Raw genomic sequence first — 25,693 nt, forward strand, 5'->3', positions numbered from 1 at the left:
AGGCCACGCTCTGCCATGTAGTACACACCAGCCACTGATGGATCATACAACGGCGGACAGAGAAACGGCTCCTGCGTGGTGGTGGGTGGATGCACACGGAATATATACATAAATCCAACGTGTCCCAGACTGTATCCAACGGCGAACACATGAAGGTCACGCATGTAACGAGTCACAGGCCCCTGGGAATTTTCTCCATCCAAAATAAATCAAGACACCAAGGCTCATTTCCAGCAATCGTTTAATGCGGGATAGAAGCGTCGCGAGGGATCCTTTCTGTAAAGCCCTCCGGTCCTGTGCCGCCATCACCCGTGCCGTCCCGCGAAGTCCGCGTCTCGAGAGCCGAAGCCGCCATTCTTAGAGGGGGTTCTGCCGCGACACCCGGAAACGGCATTCTTCCGAGCAGCGAGAACGATTCCTGATGTGACCGCGACGCAGTGTCCGGCAGCAAAACCCCATCACTACGAGCCGAGCAAAGAACAGGCAGGGCAAGCGATTCCTGTGTCCAAGATTTTAATTGTTTACATCTCAGTACAGCGCGCTACATGAACATAACATACAGTATAAAACGGGGACATGCGCAGGCTACAAGCAGAGCTGTTACTGGCTGGTGCCGCTCGTCAGGCTTCACCGGAAAACGACAGAAAAAGAACACAAAACTAAAACTTTCATGAAATGAGACACGGAACCATCGGACTGCCGCCTGGAAACCTGGAACAGAGAAAGGTGCGTCAGACGGACAGATCCGCCATAAACCTTAAACTGGACAAAGGCCAAAATGGGCCCTTTAACTGCAGTGCAAACAATGAAATCGGGGGCCCCGAGGCGCTGGGCCCGCCACTCACCTCCTGAAAAGAACATCTTAAATATATTTAGTGCGGTTGAGCGCACGCTCGGCCAGCTGACCGCTTTTGTCTGTGATCTTCTCCCAGTCCGTCTGTCCGACGATAAATCCAATGGCTCTCTTACGGTCGGCGTCTTTCTTCTCCTCCAGATCAGCCCATCTCACCTAATAAAATAAAGCCGCGCTGAGAATAAAGGACAATCGGGCCGGACACCGGAGCGCAGGGACCCGAGAGAACAGCCCGTCGCGGCGTCAGGACGCAAAACGCCACGGGGTAAACAAATGTGAAGCGGCCGCGATCAAAGCTCAATCGCCGGCTCTCCGTTGGCCCCGCAGGGCCGGACACCGTCACAATCCCCAAATACTTTACCCTTTTCCTGCCAGGTTCGGACTCCCGGGAGTCATAGTCGTCAGGAAGCTGCAAGTAATCCTCCATGCGTCCTCCTACCGCTTCCCAGCCTCGCTTCTTCTTGTTCACTTTAAGTCCATCCAGTTTATCTGAGGAGATACAGAGAACCAGAGAGGGACTTACGAGGGCGGCACGGAGATCCTCCGTCACTATGACAGACCGCGCATGGGCTGCTCACGCCGGCCGGTCTTCAGCTGCTATAATGTAAAATTCCCCACAGATCACTGCATCAGCCCCAGGGGGCACTAAGATACACAGAGACCCCCCCACACACACCAGTGGTCCCAGTTTAAAACACTCTGAACACAAGGGGGCCGACAAGGGGGCCGAACGGATAATAATCCAGCAGCTTCTGCACACAGCGAGCCGGTCCACCAATAAGCCCACCCTCAACCGCTATGAAAGCCCCCATTTCAGTTGCGCAGGCCGTTTATACACAGCCTTCCCTGGAAGAGTCCGATCTCGCTCTGCTCGGGAGAAGTTAACTTGGTTGGTGTGGCTCCTGACGGACAGCTCATAAAGGATCACGAAAGCTAAAGGTCCCTGCAGACAGGACTCGGCGGAGCAAATGGCTTTATTTATTATCACGGAGCCCCCCCAGAGTCCACACATCGGTCACATTCACCTAAAAGGGACCCCCCCACACCATAACTGCCCCGTATTATAAGTCACTGCTAGAATGGAAGAAAAAACTGCCCCACCGAAATATCTCAGCAGCCCAGCGTTACAAGAACGTCACCGATAACTGCCCCACATTCGGTCACGCCGTGTGATTTCACTTTTATCGACCCCCCAGGGCAGGCGTAATGTCTCAGATTACACAAGACACCATGCAGGGGGTGCTTCCGGTAAAACCCCCAAAAGAAATTCATAAACATACAATCCCTGCAACGACGCAGCAGCCGCCACGCTGGACACAAAACGGTAACGGATATAATACTAATTATAATATCAATAATCAATACCACTGGTAATGGATATAATACTACTGATGATATCATCAACGGATACCATGCTGCCGGTAATCAATATAATACTAATATCAATAATCAATATCATTGGTAACGGATATAATACTACTGATGATATCATCAACGGATACCATGCTGCCGGTAATCAATATAATACTAATATCAATAATCAATATCATTGGTAACGGATATAATACTACTGATGATATCATCAACGGATATCATGCTGCCGGTAATCAATATAATACTAATATCAATAATCAATATCATTGGTAACGGATATAATACTACTGATGATATCATCAACGGATACCATGCTGCCGGTAATCAATATAATACTAATATCAATAATCAATATCATTGGTAACGGATATAATACTACTGATGATATCATCAACGGATATCATGCTGCCGGTAATCAATATAATACTAATATCAATAATCAATATCATTGGTAACGGATATAATACTACTGATGATATCATCAACGGATACCATGCTGCCGGTAATCAATATAATACTAATATCAATAATCAATATCATTGGTAACGGATATAATACTACTGATGATATCATCAACGGATATCATGCTGCCGGTAATCAATATAATACTAATATCAATAATCAATATCATTGGTAACGGATATAATACTACTGATGATATCATCAACGGATACCATGCTGCCGGTAATCAATATAATACTAATATCAATAATCAATATCATTGGTAACGGATATAATACTACTGATGATATCATCAACGGATATCATGCTGCCGGTAATCAATATAATACTAATACTGATATCAATAAACTATATCATTACCAACATTAACAGAGATAATATATCAATATAATAATAATTATATCAATAATCAATATCTTGATATAATGGTTATACTAGTATATATGGATGGATATAATGGTTATACTAGTATCAACACGGTAATGGATATAATAATGATATTAATAATTCTATATCACATATCGGTAATAGATAGAACACTAATAGAATGATATCCATTATTCATATTTATGATAATGGATGTATATATAATAGTAACGATAAGGAATATAATAATGGATATCATTCTTATGATAAGGGATATAATAATAATAATAATAATAATTGGTATTCTAATCACACGGGATATAACAACAATAGGTATTCTAATCACACGGGATATAATAATTGGTATTCTAATCACACGGGATATAACAACAACAATAGGTATTCTAATCACACGGGATATAATAATAACGGTTATTCTAATCACACGGGATATAATAATAATACTAATAATAACGGTTATTCTAATCACACGGGATATAATAATAATAGGTATTCTAATCACACGGGATATAATAATAATAGGTATTCTAATCACACGGGATATAATAATAATGGGTATTCTAATCACACGGGATATAATAACAATGGGTATTCTAATCACACGGGATATAACAACAACAATAGGTATTCTAATCACACGGGATATAATAATAACGGTTATTCTAATCACACGGGATATAATAATAATAGGTATTCTAATCACACGGGATATAATAATAATAGGTATTCTAATCACACGGGATATAATAATAATAGGTATTCTAATCACACGGGATATAATAATAACGGTTATTCTAATCACACGGGATATAATAATAATAGGTATTCTAATCACACGGGATATAATAATAATGGGTATTCTAATCACACGGGATATAATAATAATAATACTAATAATAACGGTTATTCTAATCACACGGGATATAATAATAATCATGGGTATTCTAATCACACGGGATAATAATCATGGGTATTCTAATCACACAGGACATAATAATAATAATAATAATAATAATAATAATAATAATAATGAGTATTCTAATCAAACAGGATATAATAATAATAATAATAATAATAATGAGTATTCTAATCAAACAGGATATAATAATAATAATAATAATAATAATGGGTATTCTAATCACACGGAATATAATAACAATGGGTATTCTAATCACACGGGCTATAATAATAATAATAATAATAATAATAATGGGTATTCTAATCACACAAGATATAATAATAATAATAATAATAATAATAATAATAGTTATTCTAATCCAGGGCTGGACAAATTTGTTGTGAATCTCGGCGCCAGCTAAAAAAGTTATTAGCCAGGATTTTTTTTTTTTAAACGAACAGTTGGTCAGCAGTGATCTGATCATCATCAGCCCACTTACTAAACTCACAGCGTTTCACCTGGAAGCACCCTGGACTTTCAGGTCAGTGCTGGTTTTTGTTGTTTTTTTTTTTTTTTTATTATTATTATTATTATAATTATTATTTATTTTTTTTAACGCTTTCTATGCCGACGTTCCATTGGAGCACAGCATTGACTGATATTTAGTCCCCACAAGCTTGTGGGGACAAATGTTAACCCCTGCAATGCCACGATTGTGTCATACACAATTGTGGAATTGAAGGGGTTAACGCTGCACTGTCGCTCTCATGGAGCGATCAGGCAGCAGGAAGGTGTTGTGTCAGGTCCCCACACTTGTGTGAGGACCCAATCAACACTCAACCCCCTTTCCTGAAGCTGCCTGTGGCAGCTGAAAACACGATCGCTGGTTTTCCTGCAATCGTGGTTTCAGCCTACAGGCTCACTCCGTAGGAGTGATCACAGGCTGACAAACACCTAGGCGCCATGGCGACCTGGCACCTGGGATTTGTCGAGCCCTGTTCTAATCACACATGATATAATAAATAAAAATTCTAATCACACGGGATATAATACTACTAATAATAATGGGTATTCTAATCACACGGGATATAATACTAATAATAATAATAATGGGTATTCTAATCACACGGGATATAATACTAATAATAATAATAATGGGTATTCTAATCACACGGGATATAATACTAATAATAATAATAATGGGTATTCTAATCACACGGGATATAATACTAATAATAATAATAATGGGTATTCTAATCACACGGGATATAATACTAATAATAATAATAATGGGTATTCTAATCACACGGGATATAATACTAGTAATAATAATAATGGGCATTCTAATCACACGCGATATAATACTAATAATAATAATAATAATGGGCATTCTAATCACACGCGATATAATACTAATAATAATAATAATAATGGGTATTCTAATCACACGCGATATAATACTAATAATAATAATGGATATTTTAATCACATAGGATATAATACTAATAATATTAATAATAATGGGTATTCTAATCACACGGGATATAATACTAATAATAATAATAATGGGCATTCTAATCACACGCGATATAATACTAATAATAATAATAATAATGGGCATTCTAATCACACGCGATATAATACTAATAATAATAATAATAATGGGTATTCTAATCACACGCGATATAATACTAATAATAATAATGGATATTTTAATCACATAGGATATAATACTAATAATATTAATAATAATGGGTATTCTAATCACACGCGACATAATACTAAAAGTAATGGATATAATTTTAATAACGGTAACGGATAATACTAATAGTAATAATAACAGATATTCTAATACTACTACTACCGGATATCATTCTAATAATAATAACGGATATTCTAATAATACTAACAATAAGGACTATAATAAGGGGTCAGACCCCCACATACGGACATAATACTATTAATAACTGTCTTTATGGAAACCGCGACTTGTCCGAAGTTAGAAATATTCTGAATGAAGTCACCTGTATTCAAGCAGCGAGTAAATCACAATACGCAGGAAGAGCGCAGCGCAGAACTATTTTACAAAAGGATAATTATTTAAACAGAGGAACCAAATATTACTTTTAATATCCAACAAAAATGTTATATTTACATCAAACACAATTATATTTTATGCCGCAGTGTCTAATAACAGAAAATGTCATTTATAGTTAAAATCCACTAATGTCCTGCAGGTGAATGCCCCAGGGTATCATCAGCCTGGCACGTGCCCTACAGCCCACACTGTACTGCCCCAGGGTATCATCAGCCTGGCACGTGCCCCTACAGCCCACACTGTACTGCCCCAGGGTATCATCAGCCTGGCACGTGCCCTACAGCCCACACTGTACTGCCCCAGGGTATCATCAGCTTGGCACGTGCTCCTACAGCCCACACTGTACTGCCCCAGGGTATCATCAGCCTGGCATAACCCCCTACAGCCGGCCGCGTCTTCTTCCCAAGAGCATCTATGAAAGCCGCCTAATCTTTAGAATTTATGAGCAGCTTTCACACGGCAGCCAACTCCCACGGACCCCAAATACGCCCCTCTGAAAATGTCTGCGACACATGAAGGTACTTAAGCTGCTATCAGAGGAACCCGGAGTAGCTCCCAATCGCTGGCCTCTGGTGCCAACGGGTATATAAGAGGGGCTACGGTCTGCACCTTCCTCCCCTCGTGGTGCCCACTAATCCTCTACAAACACACAACCCGACACTATGACAGCTCAATGCCACGAGAGGGCGTAACAGCAACACAGCGGGGCTGGCAGGCTACTCACCGAGCTTTGCTTCCGACGTGTCCATCTCCCACTTGCTTTTCGGAAGGTACCCCTAGATCACAGAGAGAAGCTGGAAGGGTTAGCGAGAGCAGCGCCAGGCTCTTCGGTGAACAAAACACGTGGCTGGGGGCCAAAACCAATGCGGGGGGGGCAGGAAAGGGACAGAGGTAGCCGTCACATAAACAGGTAAAGGGCACACAGGCACCACCTGCGCTCTCAGGAGAAAGGGACAGAGTGGGCGGGGCTTGGCATATACAGCGCGGGCGGGGCCAGGGAATACCAATACGCAGCGTGGGTGGGGCCAGAGACTAACGATATGCGTGGTGGGCGGGGTCAGGGAATACCGATATGCAGAGTGGGCGGGGTCAGGGAATACCAATATGCAGAGTGGGCGGGGTAAGAAAATGGGAATATACAGAGCGGGCAAGGCAAGGAATATACAAAGAGGGAGGAGTGAGAGTGGGGCACGTGTGGTGGGGTATAAACGGGACAGCGAGTGAGAAGCGAGCGCGGCTGATCAGTGTAAAGCCGTTATAGCTCCTGGCCTGCGCCGAGGACACTGCACTAAACACGCGCCGAGGCGTCCTACCCGATCGCTCTCCTCCTCCTCTGACGGCTCCGGATTTGTTTCTGCTGCCGGCTCCACGCTGGGCTCGGAGTCCTCCATTTCCACCTGCAGAAAGAGCCAGAATGTAAACACGCAGTTTGCCGGTGCTCCACCTCCACGATATGCAGATATTGACACCGCAGGAGGTCGGAGAAGGCGTGGTCCATGTCCTAAGCCAATCAGAATAGGAGTTAAAATGAACACATTAAGAATGGCACTTACTTCTTCAATGGCTGCATCTTGTAGCAAGGAGCGAATATCCAGGCGTATCATGTGACGAGGGGCAGTTTCCCAGTTATCTGCCATCTGAGGGGAAATAAAAGGATTAGCTCGGTACTGAAATGGAGTTGTTTAAGCGGCGTATTCAGAGGTCAGGCTCACCTTATTGATCTCCTTTAGCTTGCGGCCATGGAGATTCCTCTTAGCGCAGATCTGGGTGTCCGCGCTGATCTCTGCCACGTAGACCTGCAAAGAACGGGACACAGCCGTGCGTGAAATCCGGGCCATCGCCTTTCCCAACCCAGCAGAGAACTGCCACGCGGCGACCCCCGATCCCCTCGCCATCTGCTCCTGCTCGTGGACCTCACCTCGAATCCTTTGGTCTTTGCTGCGCTCCAGAACTGCTCAAAGTGTCGCACGCGGTCATTGATACTGTCCAAGATAATGAATGGGAAGAAGCCGTCATCGAGCGTCTTCTTGAAGGTTTTGAACATGCTGCTGCGATACGTGTCCTCCATTTCTGCCTCGTACTCATACTCCATAACCTGGTCACAGAAGGTTTTAGACATTAAAAAGGGCCACAGACTCGCCTTCTCTTCTCTCTGAAAAGTCAGAAAGTCCACCTGCGCACAGACCAGAACGGCGAAACGCGTCCCCACTGGACGCAGGGGCCGTTAACAGACACTTCCTTTCAAAGATGGAACTCATCACCCCTATGTCGTCAGACCTCCCTCCGACGTCTCGCGTCATTATCACACACCTTTTTTTTCACTTTCTTGCCAGTGTCAGGGTCTTTTTCAACTTTCTCCACTTCAGTGATAAAATAGTCATCAAGACTCAGAACTCTGGGAGCAGCACCCCCACATTCCACTTCTTTATCCTGGCGGAAACCAAACGGCAGGAGTCAGGGGATGGTAACAGAGGACGCAGGCAGCTTGTGGAGCGCATGGGCAGCATGCGGAGGACCGTGGGCCAAGTTTACATATGGAACAGCAACACACTAGCGGCCGCACGGAGCGTATAAAGACTGAGGGACTAGTAGAGCAAGAAGGACCTGCGTCTGACCACAGAAAACAGAGAGAGCAGAGGAAGGGGATGTCTGACGTGGAGGAGAGAGGCTTGGGTAGAGTGAAGGAGAGACAGAAATGGACGCGATGAGAGTCACATACCCTGATCAGTTTGGCCACGTGAGTTTTTCCACTACCTGGCAATCCCCTCATGATGACGACAATCTAAAAGAATAAATAATAAAAATAAATATGTATATAATGTGTGTGCCCATTAACGTAGAGGAGATGGGGCAGACGGGGCTGCCGGTTAAAGCGGCATCCCCAGGTGGCGGGGTTTCTGTGACTTGCTCCACAACGCCATTTTATTTTTCTTTCTCCCTTGACATGACTGTCAAGAGTCCGACTCACCCTCTCAGGCCGGCTCTCGCGGCCGGGCTTCTTTAAAAGGTCATCTACATTCTTGCTCTCTGGTTTCTTCTCTTGTCGAGGCGCAGGCATGGGTGGATGCAGCAATGGCTTCTCCTCCGGATAGTTTCTACGCTCCCCTGCAAAATGAAGAACGTTACATCCTCCGGACTGAAGGGAAGCGACATCGAGAGGTTGGGAGCGACTGCTCTGAGCGAAGTCTCACCTCCAAACGCAGGAGACGCGAGTTCGTAAGGATCCCGCTCCGACTTGCGATTGTAGGGCAGTTTGTCTGAGCCGCGTCTGGCCAAGCTTTCCTTGCCGTCCCGGTAGGAGGCAGACCTGTGAGCGCATGCACGTCTTTAATGATATTCACCAAGGGCAGGGTTGGAGACCTAGAGCTCAATTTACTTAACCCCCCTACATGAGACAAGAAAAATAAGAAACATATGCTTTTACCTTTCCCGAGAGTGACGGTCTCTATCAAAACGCTCCCGCTCATGGTCACTCGGACCACGATCTCTGTGCATTTCACGCTCTCGATCCCTTTCATACTCCCGCCGATCCATACTTTTATTGCTTTGTCGCTCTAAGTATGAGGCTCTGTCCCGGAGATCCATGTCATAATTGTCATCCAGGTAATCTAAGAAAGACATCTCGTTATTACAGACAACCAAATACAGAAAGGCCCGCTAGAACAACCCTAACTCTTCCAGACCGTAATCAAAGCTCTAGGGAGGAGGGTATGAGACAAACGTGGCCACAAAGCACTAATTCTACCGAAAACCACGATAGCAGGCCCCAGGCTTCTGAGGGCCATTTAAGGGCAGCGGGAGAAATGTAGCCCACGGCCAACAGTAAGGCGAGTCAGCGAGCCAAGTGACAAGGTCTTCACTCACCTTTATGGAACGGATGCCCAATTCTTTCAAGCACCGGATCAGGAAGAAGAACAACTCTCTCACCGTACGGGACCTGTTCAACTTTCCCGACAGGGCGATCTACAGACGGAGACCTGTTTTAGCCGGGGGTTCAGCAGTGAGCGTTCACATATGAAAAAAGGGCATGCGGAATTACGCACCTCGGCCATGGGCATAGTCCACAGTCTGCTGCAGGCCAGGCAGCTTTGGTCCATGTGCCATAGAGCCAGGTTGCCCTGAATCAGACAGGACCCCAGCCACCTTGGCTCTTCTCTCATCCTCCCACAAGCCACTGAAGCTGTCTTCATCCCAGCGATCGGACGCGGGGGCTTGGCTGCTGGCTCCAGCGGGGACAGCCTTGGAACCTGAACAGTCTCCTTCCGGGCCGACATCTTTCAGTGGTGCACCAGGAGGAAGCTGAGTAGCGAGGGGGGAAATAAGAGGCGCTCCATGAAGACTAACGCCGATGCGTATTGTGTGTCCGGTAGACAACAGCAGTGCTGTTTGCATCGCTAAGATCTGATTTCCTTCCCAAATTATCTTACTACAAATATATTCCGGGTTAAATTGTTTTTAACCAGAACATTAGTAGCAACATTAATCAAAATGAAAAGGAAAAAAAAAACATCAGCTGAAACAGGACCAGGCAAGTCCGCGGTCTGGTAGCCAAGGCTCGTAAAAGTAGATCATTTTACACTAAATCTCATTAACGTGGCAGCTGACGAGCCAATCATTTCTAAGATGGTTCCTGTAACAGTCAATGTGCCTCCAGTCTCTGCACAGAACATAAAACGGTTTCATGTCTGTGACGGAAGAGAGGCGGTAACGCCATCCCGCTACACTTTTGTAGACAGGGCTGGTGACTAAGAATGAGACTTTTATAAACATGCGCAAGGTGGTCCCCCCAACATGGTGTTGCACCTACCTGATAAATATCTGAGGGACGATTGTGGGCTCCGGGCAGCCCAGGACGCAGCGAAGCCTCTTCACGTGGTTTCGGATCGTTGTAAAAGTGTTTCAGATTGTCCAGCTGTTCTTTTTGCTCCCTGAATAACGGAGAGACCCCTTTCACGAGTCTGACCCACAACCAGCACAAGCTACTCGCAGATTCAATAAAATCCCTTTAAATAGGTCTTTAAACATAAAAATAACATTTTAAAAAGCCATAGAGACAGAAGCGTGGCTCTTACCTGAGCATTTTGAGTTCCTGCGCGGCTTTGAGGATGATCTCATGCTGCCGTTGGCTCAGCGCTAACATGCCGGCGGGAGCGGCTGTGGGCTCCGGCTCCGAAGCGATCCCCGTATCAGGCTGTCCAGGATGATTTGATGAGACCGGTGCTAGGGAAGGATGGGTGCCCAGCCGTTGATCCACCGGCCTGTCTTCAGGTGGATACCACCTATTGTCCCTGCGTTCCCATTCAACCTGTTCACAAGGAAAATTTCTTCCCTCCTGCCAAAAGTCCGATCTCTCTGGATATTCTCGAATCCTCAGCTCCCCACGATCATGGAAGTCCCGCTCTAACAAAACCTCCCTATCCTCTCTCCACCGGTCATCCAAATATCTGTCCACGGGCGGGAGGGGAGAGCGAGGCCGGAGAGGGGATAGTGGACGGTGAGGAGATACAGATCGATGAAGGGGAGGGTAACCCCTGTCTCTGCCTAGAAATTCTAGCTCATCATGCATTCTAGGGTAATCCCTTTCAAAAGGTCTTTCAGACCTTTCCAGAGCACCGCCAAGGGTTCTTTCTAAACCTTGGTCAGGAACTCTTTCCAGCCAAGGGTCGCGCCGGATATCTACGTCCCGAGGCAGCGTAGAGTGGTAAGGTAACCGGTCGTCCCTAGAAATCTGGTCTAGGGGTTCTCTAAGGTGGTCTGTTTCTCTCCAATATCTTTCTTGTTCCCAATTATCAAGCCTCTCTCTGTCCAAAGGAACGTCTCTCCTCCTCACATCAGCTAAATGATCCAAAGGATATCTTTCATCTTCTATAAATCTTGCATCTCTGGGTAAAGCCTCTCTGACAAAAGGTGGCGCGTCATCCAAGCACTCTTCAAACGGTCTTTCATTTCCAAAATGACTCCTAGGGCCAAAGTTTTTATCACGCAAAATTTCCAATACATCTCGATTTCCCGGCCTAGGTGGAATCCTTTCTCGAACCATTCCTCTGGCACGTCCTCGCCCCCGATGATCAAACCATACAGGTTCTTCCCCTCTGTGTCCATGGCTGGACCATTGTGCTGGGTCATGCGATTCCATAGGTTTTCCATGGGGTTTTGGACCACATATCCCTTGATTTGCTTGAGGACCGAATCTAGACGGTCCTGGTACTCGGGCTCCTGCATTTGCCAGTTCTGGGTTCGATGTAAGACTTTCACTTGGTCTTTGCGGAACATGGACTTGGTTTCCCTTCACAGCGTCTCGTTTAAACAGAGAGTGCGCTTTGGACACGGGCTGCGTACCAGGTCTATCTGTAGAACAGCCAGCCATCGGCACGTTACCGCTCTGTGGGCCCTTGTCTCCAGCGCTACTATCTTTAGCAAGGCCCTGACTCTTAGTATCAGCTGTACTGAGGACCTGATTCTGACCGTCTTGGTCCTTGGAAGCCATCGGAGTAACCTTGGAGGCGTCTTGAATCAGTCCTTTGGTACCTGGCTTATTGGCCACGGCAGTTGGCTGGATATCTTTAGAAGACGCAGGTACCTTAGAAGAGTCTTCCTTTGTAGGTTCCGGCATCTGTCGCTCATCTGCCTTATGAGTGACGTTGTCAAGTGACGCCTTATTAGTTACGAGCCCCTTTGTGTCGACTGAACTCATTTGTTTATCAGACGCAGGGGGCTGCTGCCCCTCGGCTTTGGCAGAAGCAGGGGGCAGTGAAGTCGTTGCATGTCCGGCCGCACCTGGTGCTTCTAAGTTAGCAGGCTCAGCTACCTGTGCTCCTGCCACGTTGGCGGACTCTGCAGGCGGATGCATGCCCCCGCTGGAGGGCAAGGTAGACGTTGGCTTTTCCCCCTTCGATGGTTCCGTTGTTTTCATCCCCCCTGCTCCAGTGCTTTCCATGGCCTGTGACCCAACTGACTGAATAGCGGAGGTCTTCGGGCCGACAGCCCCCTGGGGGGGTTTATCAGTTTTGAATTCTGGAACCAGAGGCTTCTGAATTCCTCTTCTGAACTGGCTTTGGTAGCTAACCCTCGCCATTTCTGCAGTCTGCTGAGGATCTGGGTATCGGGCTTTGACACCAGGTGGCTCCATTTCCGGGTCAGTTTGCCCTATCTGCCTGTCTTTGTTAAATCTGCTCTCTAGGTCACCACTAGCAGCCCTCAACTTGCTCTGCAAGGGATCGCCATGCCCAACCCAATTACTTTGCCTCCATTTTCCATCTACATTTGGTGGCCCCCCCCACCTGTCTCCACTAGGCATGGGCTCACTGGGTAGTCTTCTATCCCGAGGGACAAAGTTAGGACTGGCAAACCTGTCATCGGGAGGGCCTTCTGGTCCTTCAAAGCCATCATCCAGTGGACCGAGGGGCTCGCCAAAGTTGTCAGGCCCGTGAGGCCCCCCAAAGCTATCATGTGGGGGACAGTGGGGCTCACCAAACTTATTAGGGCCATGAGAGCCTCCAAATCTATCATGTGGGGGATAGTGAGGCTCGCCAAACCTGTCATAAAGGGGGCCGCGGGGCTCACCAAATCTGGCACGCGGAGGGCCGTGGGGCTCGCCAAACCTGGCACGCGGAGGGCCGTGGGGCTCGCCAAACCTGGCACGCGGAGGGCCGTGGGGCTCGCCAAACCTGGCACGCGGAGGGCCGTGGGGCTCGCCAAACCTCGGACGGGGAGTCCAAGGGCCGCCAAATCTGCCATGAGGTGGCCCAGTAGGCCCACCAAACCTATGTGGGGGCCCATTAAACCTTTCACCCGGGGGTCCAAACCTGCCACCTTCCATACTTCCAAATCTATCTCCTGGGGGATCATCAGAGATGCCAAACCTCTCATGAGGAGGTCCATCAAGGCCATCAAAGTTCTCATCTAGGGATCCATCAGGACCCCCAAATGTGGCATGCAATGAACCACCAAACCTGCCATGCGAGCGGCCATCGGGGCCATCAAACCTGTCCCCAGGAGGACAGTCAGGGCCACCAAATCTACCTCCCATGGGCCCTTCAGGGTCTCCAAACCTTTCCCGCGGGGGACCTTCAAACCCTTCCTGTGGGGGCCCATCAGGACTGCCAAATCTTTCCCGCGGGGGGCCGTCAAACCTTTCCCGTGGGGGGCCATCAAACCTATCTTGTTGAGGGCCTCCAGTTCGGCCCCATGGGCCAACTGGTCCTCCAGGCCTATCACCTGGGGGTCCAGCAGAGCCCCCAAACCTTTCCCATGGTGGGGCACCACATCTATTCCCTGGGGGTCCACCCAATCTACCTTGTGGTCCATCAGGACCTCCAAACACTTCAAAATGTTTATCACTCAACCTTTCAAGGGGTGGCCCACCAGGACCACTCCATCTATCACAAGTGGGACCTTTAGGACCAGACCACCTTTCGGGAGTAGGGTCTTGGGAATTGCCCCACTTATCACCGGATTTAGGATCACAAGGGTCACCTTTTGGGGGCTCACCGGGATCAACCCATTTTTCATGTGGGGAGACAAGAGGCTTGGGCCATCTGTCACCTGGAGCAACTTCCCACCTATTAGGCAAAGCACTTTTTGCATCATCTTGCTGACCTTCATAGGTTCCACAATTACTCTTTGGTGCTCCCCGTGGACTGACCCCTACTCCTAAACCGGGAACATCGGGGCCACCCCACTTAACAGGGACCGAATCACCCTGCTTAACACAGCCTTCTCTTATGGGAGTTTCATGATCGCTCCATTTGCCCTCTGTGAACACCCCAGCTGTTTCCTTTTGCCAGTCCCACTTGACACCTGAACCACCTTGGTTCTTGCCCATTATGTGCCCGTGTTGGGAGGCACCCACCTTCCTGTCACACGTTTCTACAGATTCTTTTGACTTTTCAAGGTTGCCTTTTGAAGGAGGCTCGGTCTGATCCCATTTTCCTGAACTACTACCAGCCTTCACTGCGCCCCTGCTCCGTGCCACAGACTCTTTACTAGGAGAGGGACTGCTTGCGGTTAGCGGGACACTGCTCTGTATGCCGGTTTCTGATAGACCAGGTATTTTATCAACAGTCTTCGTATTATCACTAACTTCACAGTCTGTTGCTTGACTTGCATTCATCCAGTTGGACTGAGGAGCAAAACCCAACCGATTCCCACTCTTCAGACCCTGACTGGAAGATGGCTTCTCCGGTCCTAAGGAGGCCATGCTGGTTGTCTGACCATCAAACACGGGACGCGGACCGGGGGAGCTCTGGGCCCCTTGGGAGTCAGGCATTTGAAATCTAGGAGGTGGAAATCCACGACCATGGGGTGCAAACCTACAAGACACAGAAACGTAAAGCTGGTGTAAAGCATTAATATTACAGAAGTATAAAGGACATGGAACATGGCGTAGAGAAGCCTAAAGCTCAGCAGCTAGGGAAAGCAGCAGGCTACAGACCGGAGATGTCACGGCGAGTGAACGGGCTTTGCACTGAAAATGCAGGCGGGGGGGTGATCTCGGAGAAGGGTCTCACGCAGGAAAGGCTGAGCCGGCCGTGTATCATATAAAAGTAACGAAGGGGTATTTTTCTAAAGAGATCCCTTGTTTAACTATACATTACACAAGGTCGACTCGCTGATCCGAAGGTACACCCAAATCTAGATTTTCTTTCTGGCAACTACACATAGAACGTCTCACACTCCCACACATGCAGCGCAGGTATGGGGAGAAAAAAAACAGTTACCTTGGCGGTCCAGATCCAAACTGCATCCCTCTAATGAGCTGATGAGGCGGAGGGGGCACGGAGTTACTTGCACCCAAGGAAGGGACCTGTGATTGCCCAGCCTGGGGATTCACATCACGAGGCTTCTGTTCATCCTTGGACGGGACGCGTCCCTCACTTATCTCCTTCATGGCTGAGCCTATAGATTTTAGGTTATTTTCTTCTTTTGGAGGACAGTAGGAGGAAAAATCAGGAACGGAGTTAGTGCTGGTGCCTGCAGAAGGTTTCGCTGACAGTTTATCTGGGAGATTGGAAGTTGCGGATGATCCCGGCACCAGGTTGAAGGTATCTACAGCGGTTTGACCAGCTCCAGTAAAACTTGTATTAGGCAGAGCAAAAGGCGGTAGACCAGAGTCATTTGTGTCTGCGGGAACAGAGGAAACAAGAGCGGCCGCTGTGTCTGCAGAGTAGGAATATGATGTGTCCGGAGGCACGGCACTACTCACGGCAGATGCGACAGGTGGCGGAGGTGGCTGGGGCAGCTCGGAATACGAATCAGGTGGCAGAGGTGGGGGAATGTTATCATAAGGTGTTGCTGTTACTGGAGGGGGAGGAGGAACCTCTGCATAAGTCACTGGCGGTGGAGGAACTTCACCATAGGAGTTGGATGTGACAGGGGGTAGCGGGGGAGGCACTTCAGCAAAGGGAGTTGGCGTCATGGGAGGAGGAAGCGGGGGCGCAGCACTGAAAAGTGAGGAAGCAGGAGCAGCAAAAGGTGGCGGGACACTCATTCCAGCCGGGAGCGGCGGTGGCACCGGTGGGGGCATCACAGGGGGATATGCAGGATACGCAGGAATCATGGGGACGCCCCCAATATAGTGGCTGCCTCCATACTGCTGCTTCATACTTTTCAGAGAAGTCACCCTTTCCTTAAAATATGATTTTGTGGTTTTCATTTGCTCATGCCACGATTTCCACTGCACTTGGTAGTCCTGGAGCTGGTCCTTGTGGGGGTACGTCTGCAGCAACTCTTGCCATTTTTTATACTGGTTCTCCCACTCCTGGTGCAGGGACAGGAACTGCTTCTGCTGCATCTCAAAATGCTGTAACTGGACATCTACGGTCATGGCCTGTCACAAAAGCACAAATGTTGACACAACGTCCCTTTTAGAAGAACACAGCGAACAGAAGTGGGAAGTGATGGGACTCACCGCTAGGTGTGGTGGCTGCTGGGTGACCTGCTGATATCGCTGTAGGAGCTGCTGCAACGTGGCATTCTTCTGCATGATTCCCTGGTACTGGAAGCCAAGCCTGTGCTGTTCATGCTGTTGCCAATGGGCCGCGGCCTCTTGCAGCGTTTTGAGCCGCTGCGCCTGCTCAGGGTCCTCTGGTGGATCCACATTTGGCTAAACGGAGAAGAAAAGAGATGGGTCGGTCTTAACGGAGAACAGAGAAATGTTCACACCGGACGACACTTTAAAAAAAAAAAAAAGGTAACATAACGACGTCGTAGCAAGCGAAATATAAGAAACCGGTCAGCATCAAACAGCCTCAGAGAATCAGCATCACAGAACGCAGCGTGGAGGCTTAACTCCGCTCACTGATGATCAGATTCCTGAGAAGGGGGAGTCCAAGCTACATATTTGTCGTATGCTTTTGTTAACGGTTTTGCCAACCGCAGGTAAGGCATCAACACCTGGCATTCCAGCAGAAGGCATGCGATACAACCCGTCGCCGCGGTTGGCAGAGCCGTGTCTTCCTGCAGACTCAGCAAATGTTTCTACAGAATTAAACACATTTTGGAAACAGTAACGCTACTTTCTATTATCTGCCGTTACAATGTAGCCACTTCAGCCGCCTCGTCTCAGGCTGCCTCAATCCCCTCGTCAGTTGAAGAATTTGACTAATGCTTACCACCAAAGCGACCCCCATGAGAACCAGAGTGACCCCCAAACATTGCACCCCAATGGCGACAAGAGCGTAACAAACACCCCATTTACATAGTAACATAGTTACTAACTTACTTGCCCAAGGACTACGCTGAAACTAAACGTGGGAATTCATTAAAGTGCCGTGGCCTCATTGTGCAGGTGATGACATCACACTCCTGACTTCACGCAAACCGATGGAAACGTGCAGAAGTTTGGTTTAGTTTCCAGAGTATTTGGTCGTTTCATTCTGCCATTCGCTCGATTAGAAGCGCTCTATGTCTTGGTTTATATCAGTAATCCACACACTTTACCACGAAGGCACCAAACCTCTCCAGCGGGGCTAACGTTTGGTTTTATGCCAAGTAAAATTCTTCATCAACGGATGTGCTGCGTGGGGGGGGGGGGGCAGATCACTAAAGATTTCCCTGTCAGGTTTTCATCTGTTAGGCGCATTCAGGCCAAGTTCACATTTATGATCGGTTACTGTTGAGGAGCGTATTTTGATTCTAAGGCAGTTTTGGTTCTATCACCGCAGGATCCCACGGCAGATCCAGCAGGATCACCGGCTCTACTGAGGCAAAGCGGCTCACAAACTCAAAGCGAAACTCACAAGACGCTGCCAAACAATCTCCAGTCTTATTAAACTGGGAAACCCCTGCTCTAAGCAAATCACTAAATAGCTGCTGCAGGACTACATTTCCCATAATGCTCATTCACCTAAGGGGCTGGCTGAGGAGCATGGGAGATGTAGTCCTGCAGCAGCTGGAGGGCCGCAGGTTGGACACCCCCGGTTCAGAGTCTAAAATATTCTGAAGCTTTTTATAATAAACAAACAGGATCCAGGACCTTATTTACACCCCCGGGTAATCCCACTCACAGCATGCGCGGCGCACGGCAAATACCCGGCAGACAGGGAACTCGGATGAACTCCTCCATCTATATGGATAAAGAGGCACTATGTGCAGCAAAGTATATACGTACGGCTCGGCCCACTATAGACGAGCCCTCCAGAACGGGCCGGCCTAACCTCTCCAGACAAACTACGGCTTTCTACGATGCCCGTCCGAGTCAGGTTAATCTACATGTGCCTAAAACGCCGCCTGAGCATCCCAAGAGTTGTTCTGCAGCGTTAGGAGAGCTGCCTGTTGGGCACAGATGCCCCGGTTCTGTTTCTAGCGATGCTGCCACGTTAACGGTGTCTTACTTTGACATCTTCTAGTGGTAAAGGCGGCTGGACCTCGTTCTTCAGCTCATGAACAGGTGGTGGAGGAGGAAAACTGGCAGAGACATGGCTACCACTGTCCTGAGGCGCCTCTGGAGGGCCATCCGGGGCCGTTGCCTCCTTTTGGCGAACCTTTGCTTTTTTCTGCAGACTCAGCAGGTGTTGCTTATACCAAAACTGATGTTGCTCCTGCAGAATCAAACACACAATGTATGTGTAGAGGGTACGGCGAAAGGCCTCCTCCCAGAAAAGCCAAAAAAAACCCTTTTGCTGAATTTTGCCACAAAACAACTAAAGATCTGGACAATGATGGACGGGTTTCTTCCTCTCCCCAACCACCTGTGTAACTTCTAACCGTCGACTCAAATTAATTGCAGTAAAAACCTGACAGAATTAAGAAAACCACACAGACTACACTTTCAAAACAAAGTGGCCACAAACATTTGTGTTAAAATGTTCCCACTTATCAGCTATAGAGAAGACATGCTTTACCACAGGTGAGTGCGCTGCCAGGTCTCTACCATTAGCATGAATCTCACTCTGTTATCTGAACCCCAATCTACTAGACAACCCCCCCGACTCCTTATCATACCGCCTGTGGGAAACAATAGAATGGCTCAATCTTATTCACCCAGCCAGACTCTGACTAATGAAAGTCTATGGAGGAAGTGACTTCATTAGCCTTGCCATAAAGCATCACCTCAGTGAGCTGGGAAAGGCACCCAAAATATCACATGACTGACAGCGACGGCGGCTCCAGATCCACGCAGGAATTCTATGTTAAAAAGGCTCAGGCACCACGGCATGAAAATGCCACAACGTAGACGGGCCGCACAGCACTGCCACCACGCGAGCCGAGGCTAAGCCGACTCACAAAGCAGATTAAACGCGGCTGTTGGTAGAGTCCGAGCGCAGACGTCGCGCGCAGACACAGAGCAGGCAGGAGATGCTCTGCTGGAGGAGGAGCGCCAGGACGACATGGCCGGTGTATATTTTCGAGGGGTGGGGGCAGGTTTGTGCTCTATGGAGCCAAGTCTAGCATACATTAGAAGCATAATGTACATACCGAGACCACATCCCGCTCAGTGTGGAGCAGAGTCTTGCTCATGGGGCAGGACTGGGGAGGCGGAGTCTTGTTCCGCGAAGGCGGGGCCTGGGCGGGGATCTGGAAGTTGTGTAGGGACAGCTTATGATCACTTACCTCCAGCGAGGTGTCTGGTGGCCCTTTGTCTTGGGAGTTATCAGTCTCAGTTGCCTGTGGAAGCTCCTCTGATGGGGGAGGGTGAATCGGTCCCGAGGGAGGAGGAGGAGGAGGCGGCTGAGCAGGTTCGGGAGGCTGTGCCGGCCCAGGAGGAGGTGGAGGCTGTGCAAGTTCGGGAGCCGGTCCAGGAGGAGGCGGAGGATGAGACGGGTCCGGGGGAGGATGCTGTCCAGAGCTCTCAGGGGGAGGATAGGCTGGGTATCCGGGGGGAGGAAGGCTCTGGCCATAGGGGGGCGGCGGGTAGGTATAGGGCTGTCTGGGTCCGTAGAAAGGCCGCTTACCAAAGGCAGGAGGGGGGAATGCTGCGGGGGCCGGAGGCGGTCCCCCGGCCGGTAACACGGTCTCGAGCTGTCGCTGGTGCATCCGCTGAAGCTGCTCGAGTTGGGCCAGGTGCTGGTCTCGGAAGCTCTGGAAGGTGCTGGGGGGAGGCGGCGGGCCAACGGCTGGAGGGGCAGGTGGAGGGGCGGGGGTGGCGCTGGGGGTAGGATACGAGCCATAGCGGCCCCAGCCGGGATACATTACGGTAGCAACCGCAGTCTCTCACGCGAACGTTCTCGGCGACTCTGCGGGCGTTCGCGCACCGAGTGACGTCACGTGAGTGGTCTCGACCAATGCCAGCGCTGGGGGCGGGCGGTCACGTGAATCTGAGAGCGGCCATATTAGGCGGTAGGCTTTACCTCAGAAAAACGTTTGGGTCGGTGAGGCTCGCGGGTGCAGTAGCGCCCGGGTTTTATGTCCCTCTTCTTAGGGGGTTGGGGTGGCATGTTGTCTGCGCCCCCTCATTACCTGAGTTCCGGCCTTTCCCGGAGAAACGCGCGGGACCCCCCCCCCCCTCCATGCAGCTGTACCTCTCCCCAAATTCAAGCCCCTTATGCCCTGGTCAGGGCAGGAATAAGGAGACTTTGCCATCTGCTTGCTGGAGGCACCTGCTATTGGTGACTTCAAGAAGTAACTCAGAGTTAGACATTTTCTCCAGAGGGCCTCTGCCATTTATCTTTCTAGATGCCTTTATTCACTAGGCGTGGAGAAGATTGTAAGCTCCCGGGGGGCCAGGCGCGCTTCTCCTTTTGTACGAGTTTCTTATTGTTTGGGATGTGAATTTATTTTACGGAGTCTGTTGTAACAGCGCTGTGGAATCTGCAAATCAGATGCAGATCCGGTGCGGGAGTCGGAGGCCCGGAGGGTCATGCCATGAAGTATCGGTCACATCGGTCGCTGCCTCTCAGCTGCCCCAAAGTCACAACGATCGACCTGCGCCGGCTACAACTAATAACACAAACCCCATCATATGTCTTCATTAGGGCTTCAGCTAACGACTTTCATTACCGATTAGTTGGCAGATTATTATTTTTTCGATTAATTGCCTAAACAAATGCTGTTTTTTGGTTTATTTAAATTAATTTAATGATGGAGAGCGGATCAGACCAGGGGGAGATAATACATACAATAGAGCATCACTCCTGATGCTGCACCCAGACGCTCATCAAACGACCAAATAACCGATAATAATCGAGCGATTCTCATCCATTATTAGCGCTACCGGCAAAACATTCTGTGGACGGATGAAGCCAAACTCGAGTTGTTGTGAAGGCACTCCGCTATGTGGGGAGAGAAAAGGGCACAGAACAGCAACACCAAAACCTCATCTCAATTATAAAGCATGGCGGCGAGGGCATCATGATTTGGGGCAGCTTCGTGTCATTGACAGAAAAAGGAATTCACAAGTTTATGAAGACTTTTTCCAAAAGAATGTTAGACCGTCTGTCAACTGGAGCTCAACAGAAGTTGGGTGATGTAAGAGGACAGCGATCCAGAGCACCGGAGTAAGTCAACAGCAGAATGGTTGCAACAGAACACTCCTGCGGGAAGGGCCCCGGCAGTCCTGAAATCAGCCGGACAGAGCTGGGGCGCATCCTCGAGAGCAATTCACACAGGACTGCCCTAGAATATGGCTGAACTAAAAGAGGTCCAAAAACTCCTCCTGACCGCTGCGCGGGTCTGATCAGTGGAACATCCCTTATTCGCTAAAGGGAGAGCTGCGGTTTCAACTTGTTGAGTTCGCTATACTTTATGAAGGGCTGACCCCAGACAGCCTCTCTAACATATAATCCATTCCGTGAGCCAGCCCTGTGATATGTATGGTGCAATCAGTGAGCCGGAACAGTTGTGTTTAGGGGGCGTTCAAGCTGTAGGTGGATGACAGGTACCTGGAATAACCCCAGCTGGGGCAGAAAACAACCTTTTCTACTTACCTATCGCCATTTTAATACCCCACTAAGTGCATGCACTACATGCTCTAACTGGTATGTATCACCGCAGCACACCCCAGGTTGACAACACATGCCCCCCGGGGAACTTTCATACTTGCGAAGCACCCAATAGCCTCACAGGGACATTTTGGACCTTTGCCATTTAGGGAACACCAGATCAGACACGGTATGAGTGCAGAGTATTTATTAGACTGTCATTCTCACCATATAAAACCGCTGAGCTCTAGCACACAGCCTGCCGCTAACAGGAAGGTCGAGCCGGCGCCTTTCTATATCCGTCCAGCAGAGTCCTTCCCAACGCCACAATTCACGATGGAGAGCCACACCACGTCCGTAAAGGAGTGGGCCCCAGCCTGGTTCGTCGCGGGCATCTCTTCCAGTACCGCCTGGCCTTTGGACAGGGAAATCGTATACAGAAGAGGAAAAAACAAGGCGTTCTTGTCCAGTTGGGTAAGTTTCTCATTTATTGAATGAGACAGAAGGTCAGATGGAAGAGCGGAATGTCTCAGAAACGGGGGGCTCCGTAATCATCTGGCATCCTTTCGATATTGTACCTACATGACGAAGTGGGGACACGGGTCACATACACAGCCTTACTACTCAAATACTACAAGAAACAGCAATCAGTACCCAGAAGAAAGCATGGTAATATAGGGACATGCAGTGGGAGAGCCAAAGGGGCCCTCGGAGGAGACACGCTGTGCCCACGGGAGAGCCAAAGGGGCCCTCGGAGGAGACGCGCTGCGCCCACGGGAGAGCCAAAGGGGCCCTCGGAGGAGACACGCTGCGCCCACGGGAGAGCCAAAGGGGCCCTCGGAGGAGACACGCTGCGCCCACGGGAGAGCCAAAGGGGCCCTCGGAGGAGACACGCTGCGCCCACGGGAGAGCCAAAGGGGCCCTCGGAGGAGACACGCTGCGCCCACGGGAGAGCCAAAGGGGCCCTCGGAGGAGACACGCTGCGCCCACGGGAGAGCCAAAGGGGCCCTCGGAGGAGACACGCTGCGCCCACGGGAGAGCCAAAGGGGCCCTCGGAGGAGACACGCTGCGCCCACGGGAGAGCCAAAGGGGCCCTCGGAGGAGATGCATTGGGCCCACGGGAGGGCAAAGGGGCCCTCAGAGGAGATGCATTGGGCCCACGGGAGAGCCAAAGGGGCCCTCAGGAGACACGCTGTGCCCACGGGAGAGCCAGCAGAGCCCTGGGAGGAGATGCATTGGGCCCACGGGAGGCCAAGTTCTCACTATTTCTGTGTAACTGATACTAATGGACGTAGCATTATTGGTCGGGATCAGTCATTTAGGGCACACAACTATCTGCATGGTCTGACCTGTGGTTTGAGATGTACATGATGGGAACGCCAGGAATCTTCCGAATTCTTCTTTTTAGATCTCTGTCCACTGTGGCCACAATGTAACATTTGTGCTGTGAAAAAATAAATGGGGTTATAATTCCCGCTGTAAAGCACCTCGCCCCTGTTTTTTGTCCAGAAGCAGGGTGAAGACCCAATAGTTTCTGCGATGAGATGGCCCGGGTGCTGCTGGGCTCTATGTGGATACATATATTAGGATGCAGAGACCCCCTGACTGGGTTGTGTCAGGAGGCAGCTTGAGTGACCCGAAGCACTGCACGGATTGCACAGGAGCAAGAATTAATCAATGACCAAGACAGGGTCAGTTTGGGGCATTCCGGGCCGGGCAGAGCTCTGTAAACGACTGATGTCTGCCAGTCATACTGTAAAGCTACCTGTGTGACCCGCTGTACAAGGCAGTCATCGGCGTATGTCCCTGCGTGAGTGCACGGCAGCCGCTCAAACGATGGGTCTTTAGCAATTCTAAAAAAAAAAAAAACAAGTAAACGGCATTAGTATCCGGCGTAGTCGGCCTACGGGATTCCTCTTCCATCCATCTTACACGGTGGACCGGCACCCGTGCGTCACAGACCTCGGGGCTGCACCCTCATGCGAGAGGTTTAGGTACCTTAGAGCCACTCTGTATTTCTGTCCCAGCTTCTCGAGCTCAGCCATCACACAGTCGGTTATACAAGGAACACCTGAGAAAAGACGAAACACGGGGAGCATGAAGATGGAGGGGGTCAAAGATTAAAAGCTAGAGCTGGAACAGGGGCAGGAGCACTCACACTTGGCGTACAGGCAGTCCATCATGGATTGGACCAGGTCCAGCTTGGCTTTGATGGAGAAGTTGATGAAGTTGGTATCCACCAGGATGTAGTACGGGGGCCCCAAATTTGTGTTGTATTGGAAAAATAGGCATGATGGAAGCTGAGGTCTGCAGAGAAAGAACACGCTAAGCACCAGACTAACACGCATGTCACAGATCACACCCCCAGGAATAAACCGCTTTGCCCACCCGTCTCAGTGACTTACACCTCTCTCTCTTTAATAGCGCTGGAATCTTCCTTCTTCTTTTGGGGCGTTTTTGCTCGATCTTTCTCTTTACTGAAAATAAAAGAGAGTCCATCTGTCAAAATGAGCAGCTAACCGGCAGTCTAAGGCCTGGAATGGTTTTATGCCCCCGGGGGGGGGGGGGGTTGTAGAATATACCGTGAATAGACGCATTGTATGCTGCGTAAACCGGTGACGCTCACGCCGTCTCCGTCCTCACCCCACATGCTTTGGCATTAACCCCAAACCCTGCCACCTACACCTTATACACGCTGATCACATGACATTCCCAGACTGCACCGGAGGGACCCTTTCTTACATGCGCTGGTCTTTAGGGTTAATCCTCCTCTTCATGGTGGCATATTTCCTGGTTTTCTTTTGTTTGCCCTGAAAGTAAAGAAAAAAAAAAAAAAGTGAACGACTTCCCCAGGAGAGGGGACTTTAAGAGACCCCCATATGGTGCATGTGTAACGGGGTAGTTGGCACATACCCGGCTCTCTATCTACAGCAGTAAATATACATTATCCATAAGACTTCGCACAACTTAACCTCTCCTAATATAAACTGCATCTAAATCCCACCCAAGGGGAGCCCACTCGGAGCCCACAGCCCGTAGGCCTCACCATGCTGTTCAAGCACTTCCACTGAGTCGCGTTTTGATGTCATCACCGGGCGCCGCTCACTTCCTCCAGGTTGCCGTAGTAACTGCCGGAGGGCATTATTCAGTGAAATACTAGAGACATAACACCAGTCAAGATGGCAAGGCACGGGAGGATATGAAGGAGACAGGGATAATCTCTTGTGTTTGGAGCTCTGCTTCATAAGCCCCATCCACTACTT

At 49.2% G+C, this 25,693-nt stretch overlaps 2 protein-coding genes across 2 annotated transcripts; both read right to left on the reverse strand.

Annotated features, from left to right (window-relative positions):
* Positions 1-496: 496 nt before the first annotated feature.
* YLPM1 (YLP motif containing 1) lies at positions 497-20,745 on the reverse strand. The gene is made up of 21 exons (XM_053474330.1): positions 20,125-20,745; positions 18,906-19,112; positions 16,982-17,176; positions 15,792-16,900; positions 11,145-15,383; positions 10,880-11,000; positions 10,116-10,371; positions 9,937-10,035; positions 9,497-9,680; positions 9,264-9,379; positions 9,041-9,177; positions 8,792-8,854; positions 8,383-8,502; positions 7,991-8,167; positions 7,785-7,868; positions 7,626-7,709; positions 7,386-7,469; positions 6,797-6,848; positions 1,215-1,342; positions 846-1,009; positions 497-711 (listed from the first exon to the last, which is right to left on the reverse strand). The coding sequence occupies exons 1-20, from the start codon at positions 20,701-20,703 to the stop codon at positions 863-865; spliced, it is 8,181 nt and encodes a 2,726-aa protein (XP_053330305.1). The 5' UTR covers positions 20,704-20,745; the 3' UTR covers positions 497-711; positions 846-862.
* A 1,876-nt stretch (positions 20,746-22,621) lies between these two features.
* On the reverse strand, positions 22,622-25,585 carry FCF1 (FCF1 rRNA-processing protein). The gene is made up of 8 exons (XM_053475626.1): positions 25,477-25,585; positions 25,173-25,240; positions 24,836-24,907; positions 24,589-24,737; positions 24,429-24,501; positions 24,196-24,283; positions 23,780-23,874; positions 22,622-23,008 (listed from the first exon to the last, which is right to left on the reverse strand). The coding sequence occupies exons 1-8, from the start codon at positions 25,477-25,479 to the stop codon at positions 22,960-22,962; spliced, it is 597 nt and encodes a 198-aa protein (XP_053331601.1). The 5' UTR covers positions 25,480-25,585; the 3' UTR covers positions 22,622-22,959.
* Between the last annotated feature and the right edge of the window lie 108 nt (positions 25,586-25,693).

The sequence above is a fragment of the Spea bombifrons genome, chromosome 9 (assembly GCF_027358695.1).
Source record: "Spea bombifrons isolate aSpeBom1 chromosome 9, aSpeBom1.2.pri, whole genome shotgun sequence".
NCBI lineage: Eukaryota > Metazoa > Chordata > Amphibia > Anura > Pelobatidae > Spea > Spea bombifrons.